This window comes from Plectropomus leopardus, chromosome 22, assembly GCF_026936395.1.
Source record: "Plectropomus leopardus strain MGB_pleo_1.0 chromosome 22, ASM2693639v1, whole genome shotgun sequence".
Classification (NCBI taxonomy): domain Eukaryota; kingdom Metazoa; phylum Chordata; class Actinopteri; order Perciformes; family Serranidae; genus Plectropomus; species Plectropomus leopardus.
Window position 1 is genome coordinate 23,317,699 of NC_142197.1, and position 19,013 is coordinate 23,336,711.

Genomic DNA, 19,013 nt, shown 5'->3' on the forward strand with positions numbered 1-19,013 from the left:
AAGCCGACATGGTTGGTACCAATGGATGCCTTTGGTTGTCTATTTTAAGAAGATACCACTTCAGGTGAAATGAATAACACTGATCATCTCAGTATGCAATGTTCTGCTGGGAAATCTTGGGTCCTGGGATTCATGCAGATGCTACTTGACACACACAACCCAGCGAAACACTGTAGCAGAGCAAGTACCCAAGCTCCAGGCAATGGCAATGGTTCCCTCAGTGGTTCCCCCAATGGTTCTGAGGTCGGCACCACATTTGTGTTTGACAAATGACTCCATACTGAAGCTAACAGTTTATAGTACTCCACTGATATTTTCTGATGGGCTGCTACACCAAGGAACCTCATATTGTCCAATACGACACTGTAATTAAGTTGTGCAACTGTTGTTTCTTCATTGATTTTCCAACATTATATCCGCAAAAGTATCTGGTTCCATTTTTTTTTTTTTAAATTAACCTGATCTATCCCTTTTCACTTGACTTCATACTGAGCATGTAGTATACTAATCATCCATAATCTCATCTCAGAAGTGACTGAACTAAAGACATGAATCACACGATGAATCATAAATCTGTGTTAATGATTGAACATACTTAAGACAAAAGTGACATAGTGATGAGATTGATCTCAGATCACAGATTAGATAAACACAGACTCACAACGCTGTACAGGAAAGCAACAGGCAAAGGTCCTTTGAGGAAGCTTTCTCCAAAACTTTAACATTAGAATACCAACCTGAGGTGTGAGGATGGTGACTTTTAGGAAACAGTATGCAGTGGCCAGACCCGTGTACTCAGAGGACAGCTTTGCTGAAGATTATGAGAAAATCCACAGGGTGCGCAAAACAACCCTGGACCATGTGAAACACTTCCTGACGTAAGTAAATCCTTCTTTAGAAATCCGGATCACCGTCTTTGATGTGACTCAATGTGCGGTTTAAAATCTTATGCTAAATGGTGTCAGACAATGAAAGACGGTACATAAAATTATGTCCAAGGAAAAGTCAGCCTTCATCAGATAAAGTGGATTAGCTCTTTATTTCTGTTAAATCCAGCTGTGATTCAAAACGTGCCAAGAATGCAGTGCTCTCTCTTCTGCCCATCATTGGCTGGATGAGGATCTATCGGATTAAAGAATGGCTGCTGGGTGATGTGGTGTCTGGGATTAGCACTGGACTGGTGGCCATTATGCAAGGTGAGGTGCAGGACAAAGAGAGTTTGAATCTGTGGCTGCAGAGTCCTATCATTGTTATTGCACTCAAAGCAACCAAGTGCACCTTCGCCCTTACTGCTCTACAGCATGAACATCATCGGCTTATTTGTTGCAGAATATTGGATGACTGCAAATGAACGTACAACCCAAACAGCAGAAAATGCATGTGCAGATTATGTATTTTGTAGTGTACACACTGAAACTTTCCATTTCCTAATGTTGTGGTTGAAGTGTAATTTGGTTTAGGCAAAAAAATCACTTTGGTATGGTTAGGAAAAGATCATATTTTGGCATAAAATACTCAAGTCTGATGGCACAAAAGCTGCTGGAAATGCAATGACCCAGGCCCAAACACTGCTTGGAGGCCCAAATGCTACTCATAAGTGCCATGTGTCAGTGACAAACACCCAGGTTTGTTGGCTCAAACGTCCTTGGAAAAAGCCATTGGGAAATGCTGGATGTGGGAAACGACAGGATGTGTCAATGAAAAACACCCAAATTTAGCAAACAAAACACCCAGTTTTGGAACCAGAAATTTCACTTGGAAACAATGCGATGTGCTGCTGAAAACACACAGATTTGGTGCCCGAAGGGGCGTCTTCTAGCTTACCAGCTAGAATGTGTTGTTCACTTACCGTCAGTGATGATTGCAACATTTGATCAATTCTTATCATTATTGGTAACTGGACAGAGCATTAGGCTACTGCAAACATTTGACCACAGCTGTCACTTGCCAAAATATCTGCTGGCTTGTCTGATTGTGTACTGGAACAAATGCAACCACTGCAGCTCTCTATGCTACCATTTTCAAAAGTTTGATAGTCCCTCCCCCTACACTGTGTAACTAAGATGATGATCACTGACGATGAGAAATGTCAGGCACACTTAACATTTCGATGATTATGAGTACACCATCCTAATTCTCATAGTGCACTGCATTTTACCATATTTTCAGTGTGAATGTAATTACACGAAATAACAAATGTAAGTATGGTAGAATGCAAACTGAGATACATCATCTTGTTTTGATCAGATGTAAATGTCTGCACCAAATGTTGTCAACTAGAGGTTTTAATTTCAACATTCAAAAGCAAGTATTAGCCAATGCAACCATAGGTTTTGCCTCTTCTTGCAACTTAGCAGCCAATTTCTAAAAGTTACTCCCCTTCTATGCACTAACTTATAGGGCAGAAAAAGTAACTGGTAATTTCTGGGAGCTTTTTATGTTTCATTTGATTCCCTTTTCAGAGCTGTTTGACTTAAATTTCAATTTTTGTTGAAATCTTCTCACCTAGGATTGGCCTTCGCTCTGCTGGCCGAGCTGCCTGCGAGCTACGGCCTCTATACAGCTTTCTTCCCCATGCTTACATATTTCTTCCTCGGCTCTTCAAGACATATATCTGTAGGTATGTCATGCATGCTCAGTGTTTAGGATTCAGTGACATATAGTAGTAATGACTGCAAATTTGAATTAACAGAGACTTGTAGTAGAAATACAAGAGGATTTAAGATATGGTTGAACAGTGTCTTTTCTCCCCCCCGAAACCCACCTTTCGCAGGGGCCTTCCCAGTCCTGAGCCTGATGGTAGGGGCTGTGGTGGTCCGCCTGGTCCCGGACTTAGGAACACCGGCTAACTTCACTTCCTTTGAGGGCCTGAACAAGACTGAGCAGAGAGTCCTGGTGGCCTACTCTCTGACCTTTCTCGTGGGAATTTTTCAAGTAGATCTGACTCCATACCAACCATACCATACCATACCATACCATACCATACCATACCATACCATACCATACCATACCATACCATACCATACCATACCATACCATACCATACCATACCATACCATACCATACCATACCATACCATACCATACCATACCATACCATACCATTTCTTATCGTACTGTATTGTACCGTACCCTACAGTACCATACCATACCAATTCCTACCATACCGTACCATACCATTTCACACCATACCATACCATACCATACCATATCATACCATACGGTATGTTCTAGAAAGAATCTTTTTATCCCTTATTTTTTCTGTGCCATGCAGCTTGCCATGGGCGTACTTCAGGTCGGCTTCATTGTTTTGTACCTGTCCGACACTTTGGTTTCTGGTTTCACCACAGCAGCTGCTGTTCACATCCTGGTGTCCCAGCTCAAGTTTGTGTTGGGGTTGACTGTTCCAGGCATCAGTGGACCACTGTCTATCATTTATGTAAGTCTAGGATGTATCTGACAGTTACGTTATTGTTGCCTATGCAATTTTACATTTGGAACTAGACAGATTACCACTCACAAAAAGAGGAAAAACATTTTTCATTTTTCTTAATTCTTGACAGACAGACGTCCAATAACATTTAGAGGCCGTCAGGACAACATCAATTCATTGTAAAGCAGTACTGGATATATTTATACAGATCACCTCCTGCATGTGAAAGCTAATGCTGTTGAGTTACATGAAGATTAAATATTGCTCTCCAGTAGTTTGGACATCTGCCATCATCTGATGTATCACAGTACACTGGTACACTGTAGACTGAAAGAAAGCGGGTTTGTCCAAAATACACTAAGGCAGCTTTCAGTGATATGGCATTTTTATGATTTCTGTAGCATGATCATGTGGTTTGCCTTTGAGTTTTACCTTATTAAAGATTGTGCCTCTTCTATGCAGACCCTAGAGAAGGTCTTTGTCCAAATCACCTCCACCAACATCTGTGACCTGGTGATGTCCATAGTGATCATGGTGGCAGTTTTCATTGTGAAAGAGCTAAATGACAGATTCAAAGCCAAGCTGCCTGTTCCCATCCCCATTGAGGCTGTCATGGTGAGACTTTATATAATTCACTACAAATCATGTAAATCTTAGATAATTACCATTTATCCCATAATCATGTAAACTTTACATTGTTGCAGTTTCCCCAAAGTATAAAGGTTAATTTGTTAGTTGACACCATCATATGTGTGGTGATAAAGCTACAAAAACTTTCACTGGTTTGGGGCAGTCTGGTATTTGAGAGCTGTTACTCAGTGGTGTCTTTTCCATTCACACAGACTATCATAGCTTGTGGGGTTTCCTATGGCTTCAACTTCGAGACAAGATATAATGTTACCATTATTGGCACAATGGTTGGTGGGTAAGTTTCACATTCTGCTGTCATTTGTAGATGACAGGTAAAATATACTAAGAGTATTAAATGTTAGAGCATTTCTTCTGAACAAGACTGAATTATATTAAAATACATTAGATCCACTAATATACAATCTATATTAAAGATTGTCCATACTGAAGCATCAGTGTCTAAGCATTATTGTGTGTAAATTAAAACATATGAACATTTTGTGGAGACATGTCCCCACCTCAACATTGTTTTATTTTAAGAAATTGTACTTAAATTGAGGAGGGGGTTGGCAGAGGTGTGACCTCAGTTTTTGTTGTTGTTTTTGTTGAATCTTGACCCTTCCCAAAAAAAAGTAAAAAGAAAAAAAAAACCCCAAAAACCAAAATGTAGAACAAAAAGTGAAATTTTATTAAGCTTGTGTTAACAACATAATAAAGGATTTTGGCAATGGGTGCTTTTGTTTCCCATTTTTTAGGCAAGGACCATAAAAAATGTAGCTACAATTACTTACGAAATTTTTGTGATCTTAAATTAAAAGATTCTATTCAATCCTGGGGGTTTAAAGGGCATTTAAAATAAATACAAAATATAAACCCTTTAAAATTGTAAGCAATAATATTCCTCCACCAGTGCTTAAAAAAATATATGACATTCCTTCCCTGTTTTGCACTATCCCCTCCCCTCACCTAGTCAGACACTATAAATGTCACAAACCACTGCTTTAATCTTTAACAGTGTATTGTATTTTATAAACCTGTCGTTTTTTTTAAATGTACAGTCTTAAAGTTGTGACTAAAACTGTCAGATAAATGTAGTGGGGTGAAAAATAGGCCTCAAAATTTCCCTTTGTGGTCAAATAGAAGTTTAAAGTAGCATCAATTGGTAAAGTGCCTATTTAAGTATAGTACTTTAAGCACTCCTCAGATTCTTTGAATGCACAGTTAAACACAATTATGTTTCAGGTATGAGCCACCTACTGCGCCCAGCGTGGAGGTGATCCAGGACAGCGCCGTGGAGGCTTTTCCTATAGCCATAGTGGGTTTTGCTGTTGCCTTCTCCGTGGCCAAAGTCTACGCTATCAAACATGACTACACCATTGATGGAAACCAGGTGAGTGACATTAACCCTGTCGATCCTCGTTTGGCTCTGACAGAGGAAAAGTTAATTGGTGACTGATACAAAGCTAGAATGGGTGCTTGTAATTTTTGTCATGAAGACATAAAGTTGTATTGAGTATTGCTTAAATCTCAAGGGTTGAGCTTTAATGTGTTGTGTTTAATGTAAAATGGTAGGTCTTAGTGAGTCACTACAGTCAAAACAAAGTTATATTTTCATTTTTCCCAGGAGCTCATTGCATTTGGGGTCAGCAACATATTTGGTGCAAGCTTCAGGTCGTTTGCAGCCAGCACAGCGCTCTCCAGGACGGCTGTGCAGGAGAGCGCAGGAGGCAAAACACAGGTCAGAAAACAAACTCAGTGTTTCTTGCGTTACAAGCTTTTACTAGGTCAGTACACACAGATATTTGTCTCCAAAAAGATTTGCTGTTGTGCTGCTTTACAGTCTGGTTTATATGACGTTTCATTCCTTCATCAGGATGTTAAAATCAAACATTAACTTTTTTTTTTTTTAATGCAGATTGCAGGGCTGATCTCGGCCCTGATGACAATGATTGTAACTTTGTGGCTTGGCTTCCTGCTGGAGCCGCTCCCCACGGTGAGACCCACCTCTTTAACCCTTTGAAACCTCACATCACTTTTCTTTTCCTGCTTTAAGATGCCTTGTCAAAGTATTTAAACCTCTGAGCCATGAACAAACTGGTGCAATTTCCTTCAAAAACATGGGGGAAAAAAGGCAATGAGCAACTTTAGAAGAATTATTCCACAAGTTGCAAGAAATAAGTAGATCAAAAAATATATTTTTTTAAAAGCTAGGGGAAACTGTTGAGGAAAAACAATATTACAAAATTAATATAATTTGATAAGCACCTTTTCAAAGGTAATTTCTTTGTTGTTGTTTATTTAAATGTTTTTTCTTTTTGTAATATTTATATTTTAATTTTCTTGTATTTTGTACTAATTTTCTAGTAAGTTTGTGGTAATTTCCTCTTTTGTTGCTCATTGCCTTCTTCACATGTTTTTTTAAAGACATCAAGCCAGTTTGCTCAGGTTTCAAGGGGTTAAGGGCTAATGCCATTAAGTATATATAAAGATATATGATATATAAAATATCTGTATAATATATGTATATGGAAAGAGAATCTGATTTTTCTGCTACATTAATTCATATATGAAAAACTCAGTTTTGATTGTGTATCAACAGGTCTAATTGTTTTTTTTCTTGCACATACCCTTAATATTTGACCTCCCTGCAGTCTGTCCTGGGTGCTTTGGTCATTGTCAACCTGAAGGGCATGCTGATGCAGTTCAGAGAAATCCCCTACTTATGGAGGAGGGACAAAATAGAATGTGTAGGTGTTTAAAAAAAATCTCAGTTCACTGCCATAAAACAAGATTTTCAGTATTCGCATACTTATTTCCTCGTCCCAGTCGTTCAGTGTTTGACCTCAGGTGTTTGTCTGCAGGTGGTGTGGGTGGGAACATGTCTGGGTGCCATCCTACTGGGACTGGATCTTGGTCTGGCGGTGGGCTTGGGGGTGGAGCTAATCACTGTCATCTTGAGGACTCAATTGTAAAGGCATAATTACAAAATTTCAGATTTACTATAGTGGACAAAATATTGTATCATGACCCAAATACAGTTTACAATATAGTTTATCATACCTAAACGACAAAATGGATTGTTTGCATCTCCTAAAACAACATACATAATCTTTAACGGAGTGCACTTTTCTACCTTATGAGATTTTTTATTGCCTAAAATAAAGGGTTATATAGATAATAGAAAAATGAAGTAGTGTGACCAAGACCCTCTTCATGTCTTTGTAGCCCCCGCTGTTCTGTCTTGGCTAACATCCCAGGGACGGACCTCTACAAAGACCGCAAAGATTACATGCATGTAAGTATGTTAAATTAAATGAAACAAACACAATACTACTGAAAGATTTACGTCCATATCATGATATCCTCCTCAATTGCATTTGTTTTTTCATGTGCTTCTTGTCAGATTTTCGAACCAAAGGGAGTAAAAATCTTCAGGATACCCTCGCCTATCTTCTTCGCCAATGTTGAGTTCTTCAGGGACAAGCTCATAGAGGCTGTATGTGGGACACATCTACCCTCTCCTCTACTTCAGTTTGTTTTTCTCAGAAAATACACGCGTTTGAACATGTGTCTGTTTCAGGTTGGGTTCAACCCTCTGAGGGTTTTGAGGAAACGGAACAAGGCTCTGAGCAAAATCAGGAAACTGTTGAAGGACAGGGATGATGAAATTAAAGAGGTGAGACCTCAAACAAGAAACTACTGAGTGCTTTAAAATGTTCTTCCAAAAAGCTTTGAAGGGATATTTTTGAGTTTGTGAAGTGGGGTTGTATGAGGTACTTTTCCATAGTCAGTTTAGAACACAGAGTAGATGGCAGTCGGCATGCCTCTAATTTGGAGAAGCAGACAGGAGTCCAACACCGAAACTAAGCAATGTACTTCTGAGAATGAGGGAAGCAGCAAACGGACTCCAAACTGGAGGTGTGCCTGCTAACATTTACTGTATGTTATACATTGACTATAGATAAGTACCTCATACAGCCCCACTTTAAAATATCTGAACTATCCTTTTAAGTCTTCTTTCCTGTTGAACAGAAAGGAACAAGGGGTTCATACCGTCATATGGCTGGTGACTCTTGCATGAATGATGAGGATTTGGATCCGTCGCCTAACCTCAAGGACCTTCCTCTTTGCATAGACTGGAATGGCGAGATTCCCCTCAGCATCAGTGTTCCCAGAGTGGACCTCCACAGCCTGATTCTGGACTTTGCTGCTGTCTCCTTCTTGGACATCTCTGGACTGAAGGGACTCAAAACGGTACAAAGCCATTCAGGGGTCTCCCACATACTGGAGCTTAAGAAATGCTGTTTGTGAGGCTGAGAAAGTAACAGTCAGTGGCAGAATTTCACAGTATGGCCACTTCCATCTTTCAAACAAACAGTTCACTATTGCTTCTCACCTTTACTTCCTTGAGGAGGTTGTCTGTTTCTACCCTCTAATACGACCCACCAAGCATTTCCTTAATTATTAATGGCAGGAGAAATTGTCCTCAGACCTACACCACAGAATAAGTCTGTTAATTGCCGAGCCAACAGTCCAAAACCAAATAGGTATTAAATTTACTGTCATATAAGAGTAAGAAAAAACAGAAAATATTCCCATTAGAAAGGTGGAACCAGTACATTTTAGGCATTTTTCCTCAAAAGATGACTATGATTCAGTTCTAAAAACTGTTGGCCATTATATTACTTTTGATCAGCTAATTGATTAATGAATAAATTGTTTCCTCTGATTTTCCGTTGATGCAGTTTGGACAACAGCAATTACATTTATTACAAATGAATTATAGTTGCTGAAAACTGCTTCCTCAACAGCAGATTTTTCTTAGGACAGACCTTTCATACAGTCTTGTGAACAAAAAAAGAAAAAGGAAATACAAGATCTAATAAAAATAGGAGTATGTTGAATACAATATTGCCATAATACTTAATGTCAGAAAATATACAAATCTGTACTCGCCATGAGACAACCCCGCCTTATGCAATCAGTTGCATATGTAATTCCATACTTTATACTCTAACAGTTTCTCGCAACTATAAGATTGCCTCATATAAAACTCACTGTTTTCCACAGACACTCAGAGAGCTCCTCCGTGTTGGTGTGGATGTTTACATTGTTTCTTGTGACGGTGAGTTTCATCAGCATTTCGTAAAAGTCAAACATCTCAGAATCTGTAAATGTTGCCATTAAAAACCTGAGACATGCTTCTCATGTGTTGACAGTGTACATCCTGGAGAAACTACACAACTGTATGTTCTTCGATGACGAGATTCAGACCTCCATGTTCTTCCCGACCCTTCATGACGCCATGCTCCATGTGCTGGAAAAACACAAGGAGGACAAAAGTATAGGCTGGGTGGTAAGAGAAATTATTTATACAACAAATATTGTTTATATAATTGTTTCTGTACTTAGTACTGTATTTTAGTTGTATGTGTCATGAAACTAAAACTATCAGTTTTAACCTTGGGGTGGCATTGGAAGAAAGGTCACAGCGTCCTTATAATCAAAGGTTTGATGCCCTTGATATGATTACATGACATTTACTGTGATTCCAAATCGAATTACACCACAGAAAAAAGTGTCAGTGTTTCTAGCAGAGGGCAGTACAGACTTGCCTATAATAACTGGTTAGGCTTTTTTTTAATCTTCTATCAAGAGGGTCACAGATTTATCCTGTGGGGAGCATGAACACATTCTCAAAATTGAATCGTTTACAGCTGGTTAAACATTGACATTTATTGTGTACAAGTGGAATTTCAGCCATTGAAATAGCAGGAAGGGTCAGAAGGCCCCTGAAAACATTACAGTTAATCTACTGGGGACCATGAATATCCACAGCAGATTTCATGGCTCTTGCAGTCACTGAGGAGCACTATTAATTTCTTTAATTTTCAGCTGAGTAAATGTGTTTAAGGACCTTTTTTCTATGAATAACAACCCATACTGTGACAATATCAACATACAATATTGTTGAACATGACTAAAATGTAGTTTAAAAAATAAAAACTAAAATCTATTAATGAATCCAAATGGTAAGTGGACAACCTGGTACCTTATTGTGGGCCAAATTTGAGTCTTAAAAACCAAAACCAAATGCAACACGAGACTTTAACTGGAGCAGATGAAAGTCTGTGTGAGTCATCCTGTGTATTATAGCTCTTATAATGCTTTGGTTTTTATTGTTTAAGAACTCTGACACACTTTTTGTTTGCAGTTAGCAGATAGCAGACTCTAGAAGAGCGACTGTCTCCAGGAACACCCCTTGGATCACAGACCACATCGGAGTGCTGTTAAATATACCGCTCAATACTGTTGCCACCATACAACCACGGAACAACTGACTAAGCAAATATCTTGTATATTAAGTCAATGAGTTTTATTTTGAAATGTGGTTTAGGTAAAAGTCTACTGAAGTTCATCGTGTGATTTTTATAGTTGATCCAACCTTTGTTGTCACATGACAGTGTTACTATATGTCCTTTTTCACACCATTTCTATAATAAATGAATATATTTTTAAGATTAAATAAAGAATTAGTGTAACAAGAGGTGTTAAATGTGTTCACTGTGTCAATCACATTGCATCTTAAATACTCCACAAATGTGTGTGAAATTTTAAACATTACCTGAACACAAGCAAAATTTATTGACAAAAATGTGAGTTGTCGCTTCCCTCCAAATGCTGAAGTGCATTTGCTGAAGTGCAAAGAGAATTTCCTTTTTCGAAACCAATACTGAAAATGTGTAAGTGATAAAAGGACCCGGGGTAGACAAACAGCTGCCAAAGTATCTGCTAATCCCTTATAAACAAGGAACTGAGCTGAAATCCTGGAGTGTTTACTTCAACCAGGCAGAACTAGAATTACTGGTGCTGAATAATAGACAAAAGAGTTTTTGCACAACAGTATAATGCCGCAGTGAAGTTGACCTTTGATCTTTTGGATATCTAATGCCATCACTTCATTATTTTATCCTGTTAGACGCCCATGTGAAATTGTGTCATAATTTGGCTTATGGATTCTAAAGTTATGGCCAAAAACATGATTGAGGTCACAGTTCATCCCAAAGTCCAAGTGGATGTTTGTGCCAATTTTCAGGGATTGAAATAACATGTTTACATGAATAAAATGGACATGGAGTCAAGGTGACCTTGACCAATGACCACCAAATTCTTCCCAAGTTCACCCTTGAGTTCAAGTGGTCATTTGTGCCAAATTTGAAGGAATTTCCTGAAGGTGTTTTTATGACCTTTGACCACCAAGTTAATAATTAAGTCTGAGTGGATGTTTGTGCCAAAGTTGCGGAGATTCCCTAAAAGCCATTCTGACATGTGTTAACAAGAATGAGATGGACACGATGCCAGAGTAACCTTGGATTTTTGACCACCAGAATCTAATCAGTTCATTGTTGAGTCCACATGGACATTTGTGCCAAATCTGAGGAAATTTCTTTGAGGTGTTCATGAGCTATCCTCAATCGTGAGAATAGGATATATGGAGAAGATATAAAGATGATGCCTCCGGCCATGGCTATCACCAACATTGAGGCATTACAAAACAAGGCATTTTTTAGTTCTAAACATGAGGTGTGTTAATTTTACTTTCACTGAAAAACAAACTGGCAGACATGAGTAGAGGAAGTTCTTCAGACTGGGGAAATGAAAGAACCAGCCATATCCAAGTGGCTGACAGGATTTCTTATCAAATACCACATATTAGGTTATTGCCAAAAGTCTTTCTTTCGAAAAAGCGTCACATGTCAACATGCTAACTGTTGCTCCCAAAAACCATCAAAACAAAACAAACCAACTTGTGATCCTTTAGTCATACCAAACAAAGATGAGATGCACATCTGCCGTTAAAAATTTATTGAGACATCGTTAGCGTCTTTCAATGTACAGTACATATGCGTGAAATCAGCTAACATATATACAGAAATATTTACCATACGCTATAAAAAAAAAAGGGGACATTCCTGCTCTTCTCCAAGTCTATTGTAAGTTCGGTGGGGAGTTCAGACACTTAACTAAGATGTGCAGCACACACACATTTGCTTTGGGGCAAATGTCATATCAAAATGAAAGTTACATCATGTAACCCTGAGGTCTACTATCACATTATTCAGACAAGTGGTATGGAACAGAATGACACAGACTGTTGCCCATCCATTCAGTTGGCAGTTTACTGATAATAAGGTCGGTAGCGGCCCTGATCTGGGTGGTGTGGTCCGGGCATCTGGCCCTGGGGAGGAGGACCCTGCATTCGTGGAGGTGGGGGCCCTCTCGGAGCGGGCCACATCCCAGGACTGAGCCCTCCCGGTTGGCTGAACGGGGGACTGAGGGTGCCCTGGTCTTCGGGGAACTGCTGCATGGAGTTGGGGTTATAGTGATGAGGTGGGGGGGCGTTGACTGGGGGGCCACTGTGTTGCGGTGGAGGCCCTGGGGGTGGGTGATTCATATAGGGGGGCATCTGGCCCATGATGTGGCCTGGTGGTGGAGTGATTGGTGGGGGAGCTGTGGAGATGGGGGGGGGAGGAGCTTGGTTGTACACCATGTGTGGTGTACCAGAGCCCTGGGGAGGATGCTGCATTGGGTGGCTGATAGGAGGTGGCGGGGGGGGTGGGGGGCCAAAGTGCTGTTGCGGTGGCGCCATCATGTGGTGAGAGTGAGAGACTACAGGTGGCTGGCCAGGATAGTCCCCAGGGTGGTGGTGGGGTGGCTGACCAGGGCCTCCAGAGTGGGGCTCCCTTGAGGAAGAGTCATCTTGGATGGGCACAGTGATGAGATTGCTGTGCTTACGAGTTGTTACCGTGGCAATGCGGAATGTCTCAGGACCAAGAGCATTTGGGGGCGGAGCTTCGTGACCTGTTGGCGGGGGCGGCTGACTGTAGGGGTCGTGACTGCCGTGCTGGAGCGGGTTCGGGAGGTGAACATGGTTCTTGGGTAAGTGAGGCGGAGGAACACGGAAACGTTCGGGGACATCAGATGCAGGGGGCAGGTGCACAGAGTCCTGACGACCACTGGAAGACTTGGCTGCCCTCATGTGACGGTGGTTGACGTGGGCTTGCAGGTCACGCTGGGACAGGTAGGTGCGCTTGCATCCTGGCACAACACTGCACATGTAGAGGGAGCCGCGCTGGCACTGCTCGATGCGCTGCACTGGGTCTGTGCAGTTGTACATGGTGAGGCTGAACATGGGGACAAAAATTCATTGACACAAAGAAAAACAGTGAAAAACCCTTTGAAACCTTAGCAAATTGGTTTAATTTCTTTAAAAAACATGGGGAGAAGACAATGAGCAACTTAACAAGACATGGCCCAAAAAGTAGCACAGAATGAGTAAACAAAGACCCAAAAAATGCAGAAAAAAAAAAAACACACACACACACACACACACACACAACAAACTTAAATTAAAAATAAATATTTGGATTGTTTTCTGTCTTTTTCCCCATGTTTTAGAAAGAAATAAAGCCGATTTGCTTAGGTTTCAAAGGGCTAAATAGCTTGTGAAAAACATCAGAAACCAGCAGAAGAAAACTGATGTCGCAGCAGGTTTTAAAGGGTTAAATGGTAAAAAGGTGTCCAGAAAGCTCACCCGGGGCACATCTTTTCTCCTTTCTTCTCATGAAGCAGAGCGCAGTCGTAACAGAAAACATGTTTGCAGGGGATCTGAGGGGTTGGAAGACAAGAGTTACACATGAACAATTTTCTTTGACTGCCTGTAGAAAAAGAGTCAAAAGAGTTAAATAAAATACATACCATGCGCCCATAGAGCTGGATAGGAAGCCCACATTTATCACAAAAGTGAATTGGTACTTCATCCCTTTCTCCAATCAAATTTAACTGTTAAAATAGAAGAAAAAAAGTTAAAGAATTTAATTGCTGAAAAGATTGCCTTTTAATAAAACTAGGCTGTCCATGCAGTAGCAAATTGCAAGTATTTTTAAAATTAGTGTTATATTACAAGAGAAATCAGCAAAAAGGGTAGCTTTGGGTCAAGTATTAGAAAGCCTACAACAACGAGAACACACTGTGTCCCACCAGACTAATAAACACTCCCGCTGCAAAAATAATGAGAACTCGTGTATGTGCAACAATAGAAGCCAGTCAGCATGAATCGATCAATCGATATTACAGTTAAAACAGGTTTTCTGAAAACATTTGAAGTGAGAAATAGGCAACTCAGGAACAGAATCTTGGTTTATATTTGATCAGCACTGATTAGTTTAACTGTTTGATCTCAGCTTTTTCCGGATTTTTTTTTTTTCTGACTCATATTCTCTGTGCAGGAAGCAATATGTTGCCCACTTCCCGTTCATATACTTAACTATAACAGCTAAACAGGGCACTAAAATGTTTTTCTGAAAACATTTAGAGCATAAATAGGCAGTGCAGTGAGATAATCTTGATGTATTCTTAAATGGCACTGCCTGGTTTTACAGTCTGATCGGATTTTGGTCCGAGAGACTGAATATGAGGACTCCCCACATCAGGAAAAACAGGAAGATAATCATTTAAATCAGTCTGGTATCATTATCTGGAGGGCAACATCCTGTCATAATTAAGTGGTTGTCATTAATTTCTGTTTAAACCCTTTGGGGCTTTTGCGTCGTTTCACTCCCCACAGGTGATGTACCTTATAGTCCCAAAACATAGCCTGGGGGAATCTCCTCTGACCTGCAAACACATCCCCAGATTTAGCCCCACAGTCAAACCTCTCCTCTTGTTTGAAGCCAAAGTTATCTGTAACACACAACAGACAAATGTTAATGATGTCATGCAGTAAAACAAAGACAGCCTTGAAGTACCCGAGAGGCTTGACAGAGCTGTGACCGGATGTCAGTGTGTTGATTACTGCAGATATCTCTACAATGTTAACAACTAAAAGAAAAAAATATAAATACGATAACATATAATTCTATTTCTTTCTCAAGATCACAAATCTAACAGTTTGATATTTTGGCACACTCAACTTTAAACTGTTAAAGGAAAACGAGGCTGCATAGTATGTCCAGAGGTCAATGTTTATGTAATACTACATTTGACACAATAATCGAGGAGGCTTTTTTGTAGGATCATCCACTGATTAATGAGAACCCCAGTAATGGGTCCTAAAACCTGGAAATCCGTTAGCATTTCAGCACCTCCTGTTCCCTCGTCTCAAAGTCAGTGGTTTTATGAATGGGTTTTTGGCCTTAAGATCTGTGATTAAGACAAACTGAAGATACTTCATCATTTTATTCTTTGGCATACAGTAAATACATCCATAAATACCCCAATCACAAACAGTAAGGGAAAAAAAGTTGCTAACAAAAGGCTAAATGAGACAACATAACATCATCATGCTAAACACTGATTTGCAGCCTTGTAGCGGTGGTGATGCAGTGGTAGTGTAGTTTCTTTTAGCCTAACAATAGCTTTTTTACTCCTGCCATTTGCAGTCTGGTTTCAAAAATCATAAAAGTGGTGTCAGTTTGTGAAAACTGTCTTGATTAACTAAACTTTTAAGCATCACAAACTTTGTTTACCACAGAGCTCATTTCTGCAATTATCCAATATACAATGGAAAAATCCCACTGGATTTGTGATGAGGGAACCAGGGTGACATTAGCTTCCAGGTTGGCCTACAGAAAAATGTCATGCCTGGAACACTCTATTTGGGTTGCAGTCTATGGTCAATTATGGACACAGTAGGTGATTCATTGGCACCCTCTGGTGGTGCAAAGGTAAATTGCACAATGTCATGTATAGTTTTCATTCTCTAAAAAACATCAACAAAAGGACCTGAAACTCTAATCAGAGTATTTATTTTCCTTTATAATTAGACATGATCTAAATCCTAGTCCCGAGACGCCCAGTTAGGAGAACCCCCATAAAACAATGCAAATTTTCCTTACTGGAACACCTGACAAAAACTACATGCTGTAAAAACTCATACACATGATAATGACATGAGGCATAACAGGAAAACTGCATTGGCAAAGAGGAAAGGGGGTCAAACTTTTGACTTGGCTACTGCTAGGGTTGCAACTGTATGGTATTTTCATGGAACGATTACCTTCCCACAAAAATATCATGGTTTCATGATATTAATATCAAAAACAATGACTCCAAAACGAATTAAAACATAGGTTGTTTTTTGTTGTTGTTGTTGTTGTTGTTGTTGTTGTTGAACAAATGTTTAATTATAATTGAAACTTAAAATCATTTTATTAAATAGAAGTAAATAGTATTACATATAATCAATAAGGTAAGGGGGGTGCAGATAAGATTGTTATTGACATTTTTTTTCTCAATATCTTATGTAAGCAAATGTACACAGTATGATAACTGCCCATTTTTATGCTACATTATTTCTTAAAAGTGGTATACTGCTGCAACCCTAGCTACTACAGAACAGCACACTGCACAATGTGCCTACCATCTTCTCCAGCCTCACTTTTACACGGCCTGCCGCCGGGCCTCTGGGTGCGGGGCGGAGGTTTGCTCCTTATGGGCTGCTTGGAGATGAGTTTGATGGGGATTCGTCTGCGAACATCCGGGCCTCCCAAACTCCCTGAGCCATCGCTTCCTTGAAGATCATTGTCTGCTAGGGAAAAAAGCAGCGCAGAAAAATACTGCATAATTTCATATACCCCAAAAATATCACACAACATGGACTGAAGGGACATGCTAACATTCAGTCAAAGTTACACCTGTTTAATCTGGTTTTGTAAATGATAGTACAGAGTTGAAATGACCAGTGGGAAAGGGGAAATCAGACTGAATATTAATAAGGGGTCGACAGATTATTGACCTGGACAACTACTAAGGCCGAAATTTAGCATTTTACAGATTATCTGTATAGGTATATTATTTTTATGATCACCAATAACATCAATGGACTGAAAAGTGCAAAGAAAGTGTCAGCATAGGAGGGACTTTTGCTTTACGATCTCAGGGAGCTATTTTTATTTATTAATTTTTTATTTAAAAGTTTGCTTGACTTTATGTTAATTCTAAAGAAAAGTTGCTAGAAACTTACTGTATATGATGTTGACTGTTTCAGTATTAATTAAACATTCGCCAAGGGCATTTAAACAAAGTTTTGTGTTGGAGTTTGTTATATTCCAAATTCTAAATATTCACTGAAAGATTTTCAATTTTATTTTAAATGCATATAAGTTTCAAATATCGGTTATCAGTATCATTAACTTCTAAAAATCTGAATTGGCCCTAAAAAAAACAATATCAGGGGACCCCTAACAATTTTTGGAAAATTAGTGACATTAAAAATGCCCCTTTAGAGACGGTTTAAAAGTTGGATGTGCAAAATGCCCGGTGACAAGGCGTATGCCAGTGACCCCTACCTGTCTACAAGGTTTAAGATCACATAACAGATTTACAATCAATTAGTTTGTTAAAAATGTTACTGAATACACATATTTGGGAGTATTCCCACCACCAATGCCCTTATAATTAGCTTAGGGAAAGACTAATACATTCAGAGTCCGTAAAATCTATTCATGTGCTGTCATTTTGAATAAACAGAGACACTAATGACAACGCAAATACCTTAGTTTCACTTTATCCGTCTTTCTTTACAACCTTAAGCTTAGAAACTGAGAACTATGTGTCACATTTCAGCACTTATGGCATCTCTTGGCTAAACCAGTTAGCATTGTGCTAACGTTAGTGATGTACTGTATGTTAGCATTCGCGCCCCAACTCAATAGCAGCTTACGGTTACACCTTAGTTTACTGACATATAGAAATGCTGTGTTTGTAATTCAATATAGTAATTGCGTAAACACGACTGCAACATTACATGTGACCTTATGCAGTCATTAAAACTTGACGGGAACTTTCGGTGAACACAAGTGTTCTACTCTGCCGTTAGCCACTCTTAGCTAACGTTAGCACGGACCGTGCTAGCTTTAACGTTGCTCTGGGGGAAAACAGCATGTCGTAGCAAACCAGCCGACACAGAAGATGATACAACGTTATCTTAAGAGCTGGTAGAACAACAGATGTACCTGCGTGCTAAAATATATATCACACAAAAGTAGTTTGCTAAGGTCGGCCCTGCTGACTATTTTGCTTACCGCTTTGGTCCATGATCCAGCGAGTGAACGCAATGCATTGTGGGTTAGAGCGGGCGAGGAGAGGAGGTGAAGGAAAGAGGAAAGAAAAGAGCAGAGGAGGGAAGAAAAAGAGATAGGAAAGGTTAAAATAACCCCCCCCCAAAAAAAAATCAATTGAAAAAAATGTAATATTATTTTTTTAAATAATATTACATCAGATAAACATTACTTTATAACCGCTTTGTAACTGTTTCTTGCGTTCATATCATTATCTATCTTGGCAGCAGATCAAAAAATTTTAATAAATCACTGTCCTGGAAGGCAAGGCAACAAGGTTGACTTCTCCTGGGAGCTAAACTCTAAATTGTGAAAATGAATCACCATAGAAATGTTGAAAAATAAATACCACTTAATTATTTGCATTGAAATGATTTATTTTGACAATCACTTTAGGGGGGTTGGATTTAATACGTGTATCATTTGTTCATTTGATGTTTAAACTGAATTCCAAAATCCGAAAAATTAAAAAAAAACCAATTTGTTATTTCAATATTTGGTCATGATATGGGTACTGAAAAACAAATAACGGTTTGCATCTCCTTCTTTGTAAGTCCTAAATTTAAATTTTAATGAATAAAACAAAAATGGACTTGTATTGGTAAAAGTTAGACATCAAACTTGAAAATCTGGCCGTGTGTAGATCTAACAAGATATATGATCTAAGAAAGAGAAATTTGGGTGAGCGTTTGAAAAAAAAGAAAAAAAAACTCACATTAATTTCTCGATATAGATTTTTTTTTAAAGTTGCGCAACTTACAAATCACAATTCCCAAAAGGAGAACACCACAAATTGTTTTAAAAGCAAAACATTTCAATGCTATTAATTTA

The 19,013-nt window shown here is 39.2% G+C and overlaps 2 protein-coding genes across 4 annotated transcripts; one reads left to right on the forward strand and one right to left on the reverse strand.

The window, feature by feature from the left end:
- Positions 1-646: 646 nt before the first annotated feature.
- LOC121961716 (chloride anion exchanger-like) lies at positions 647-10,609 on the forward strand. Its single transcript, XM_042511776.2, has 19 exons — positions 647-878; positions 1,057-1,196; positions 2,510-2,620; positions 2,774-2,934; positions 3,274-3,438; positions 3,895-4,047; positions 4,275-4,357; positions 5,305-5,452; positions 5,687-5,800; positions 5,978-6,055; positions 6,714-6,809; positions 6,924-7,030; positions 7,288-7,357; positions 7,466-7,558; positions 7,643-7,738; positions 8,095-8,316; positions 9,133-9,187; positions 9,282-9,418; positions 10,277-10,609. Exons 1-19 carry the CDS (start codon positions 751-753, stop codon positions 10,295-10,297), a joined length of 2,178 nt encoding a protein of 725 aa, XP_042367710.1. The 5' UTR covers positions 647-750; the 3' UTR covers positions 10,298-10,609.
- Positions 10,610-11,913: 1,304 nt separating this feature from the next.
- On the reverse strand, positions 11,914-18,229 carry cbll1 (Cbl proto-oncogene-like 1, E3 ubiquitin protein ligase). Of its 3 annotated transcripts, none has more exons than XM_042511247.2 (6): positions 18,147-18,229; positions 16,484-16,648; positions 14,699-14,805; positions 13,822-13,905; positions 13,658-13,731; positions 11,914-13,247 (listed from the first exon to the last, which is right to left on the reverse strand). In XM_042511247.2, the coding sequence occupies exons 1-6, from the start codon at positions 18,157-18,159 to the stop codon at positions 12,242-12,244; spliced, it is 1,449 nt and encodes a 482-aa protein (XP_042367181.2). In that variant the 5' UTR covers positions 18,160-18,229; the 3' UTR covers positions 11,914-12,241. The 3 variants fall into 3 exon arrangements, with proteins under 3 accessions (XP_042367181.2, XP_042367182.2, XP_042367180.2); XM_042511248.2 differs by having other exon boundaries at positions 16,502-16,651; XM_042511246.2 differs by having other exon boundaries at positions 16,484-16,651.
- Positions 18,230-19,013: the final 784 nt, after the last annotated feature.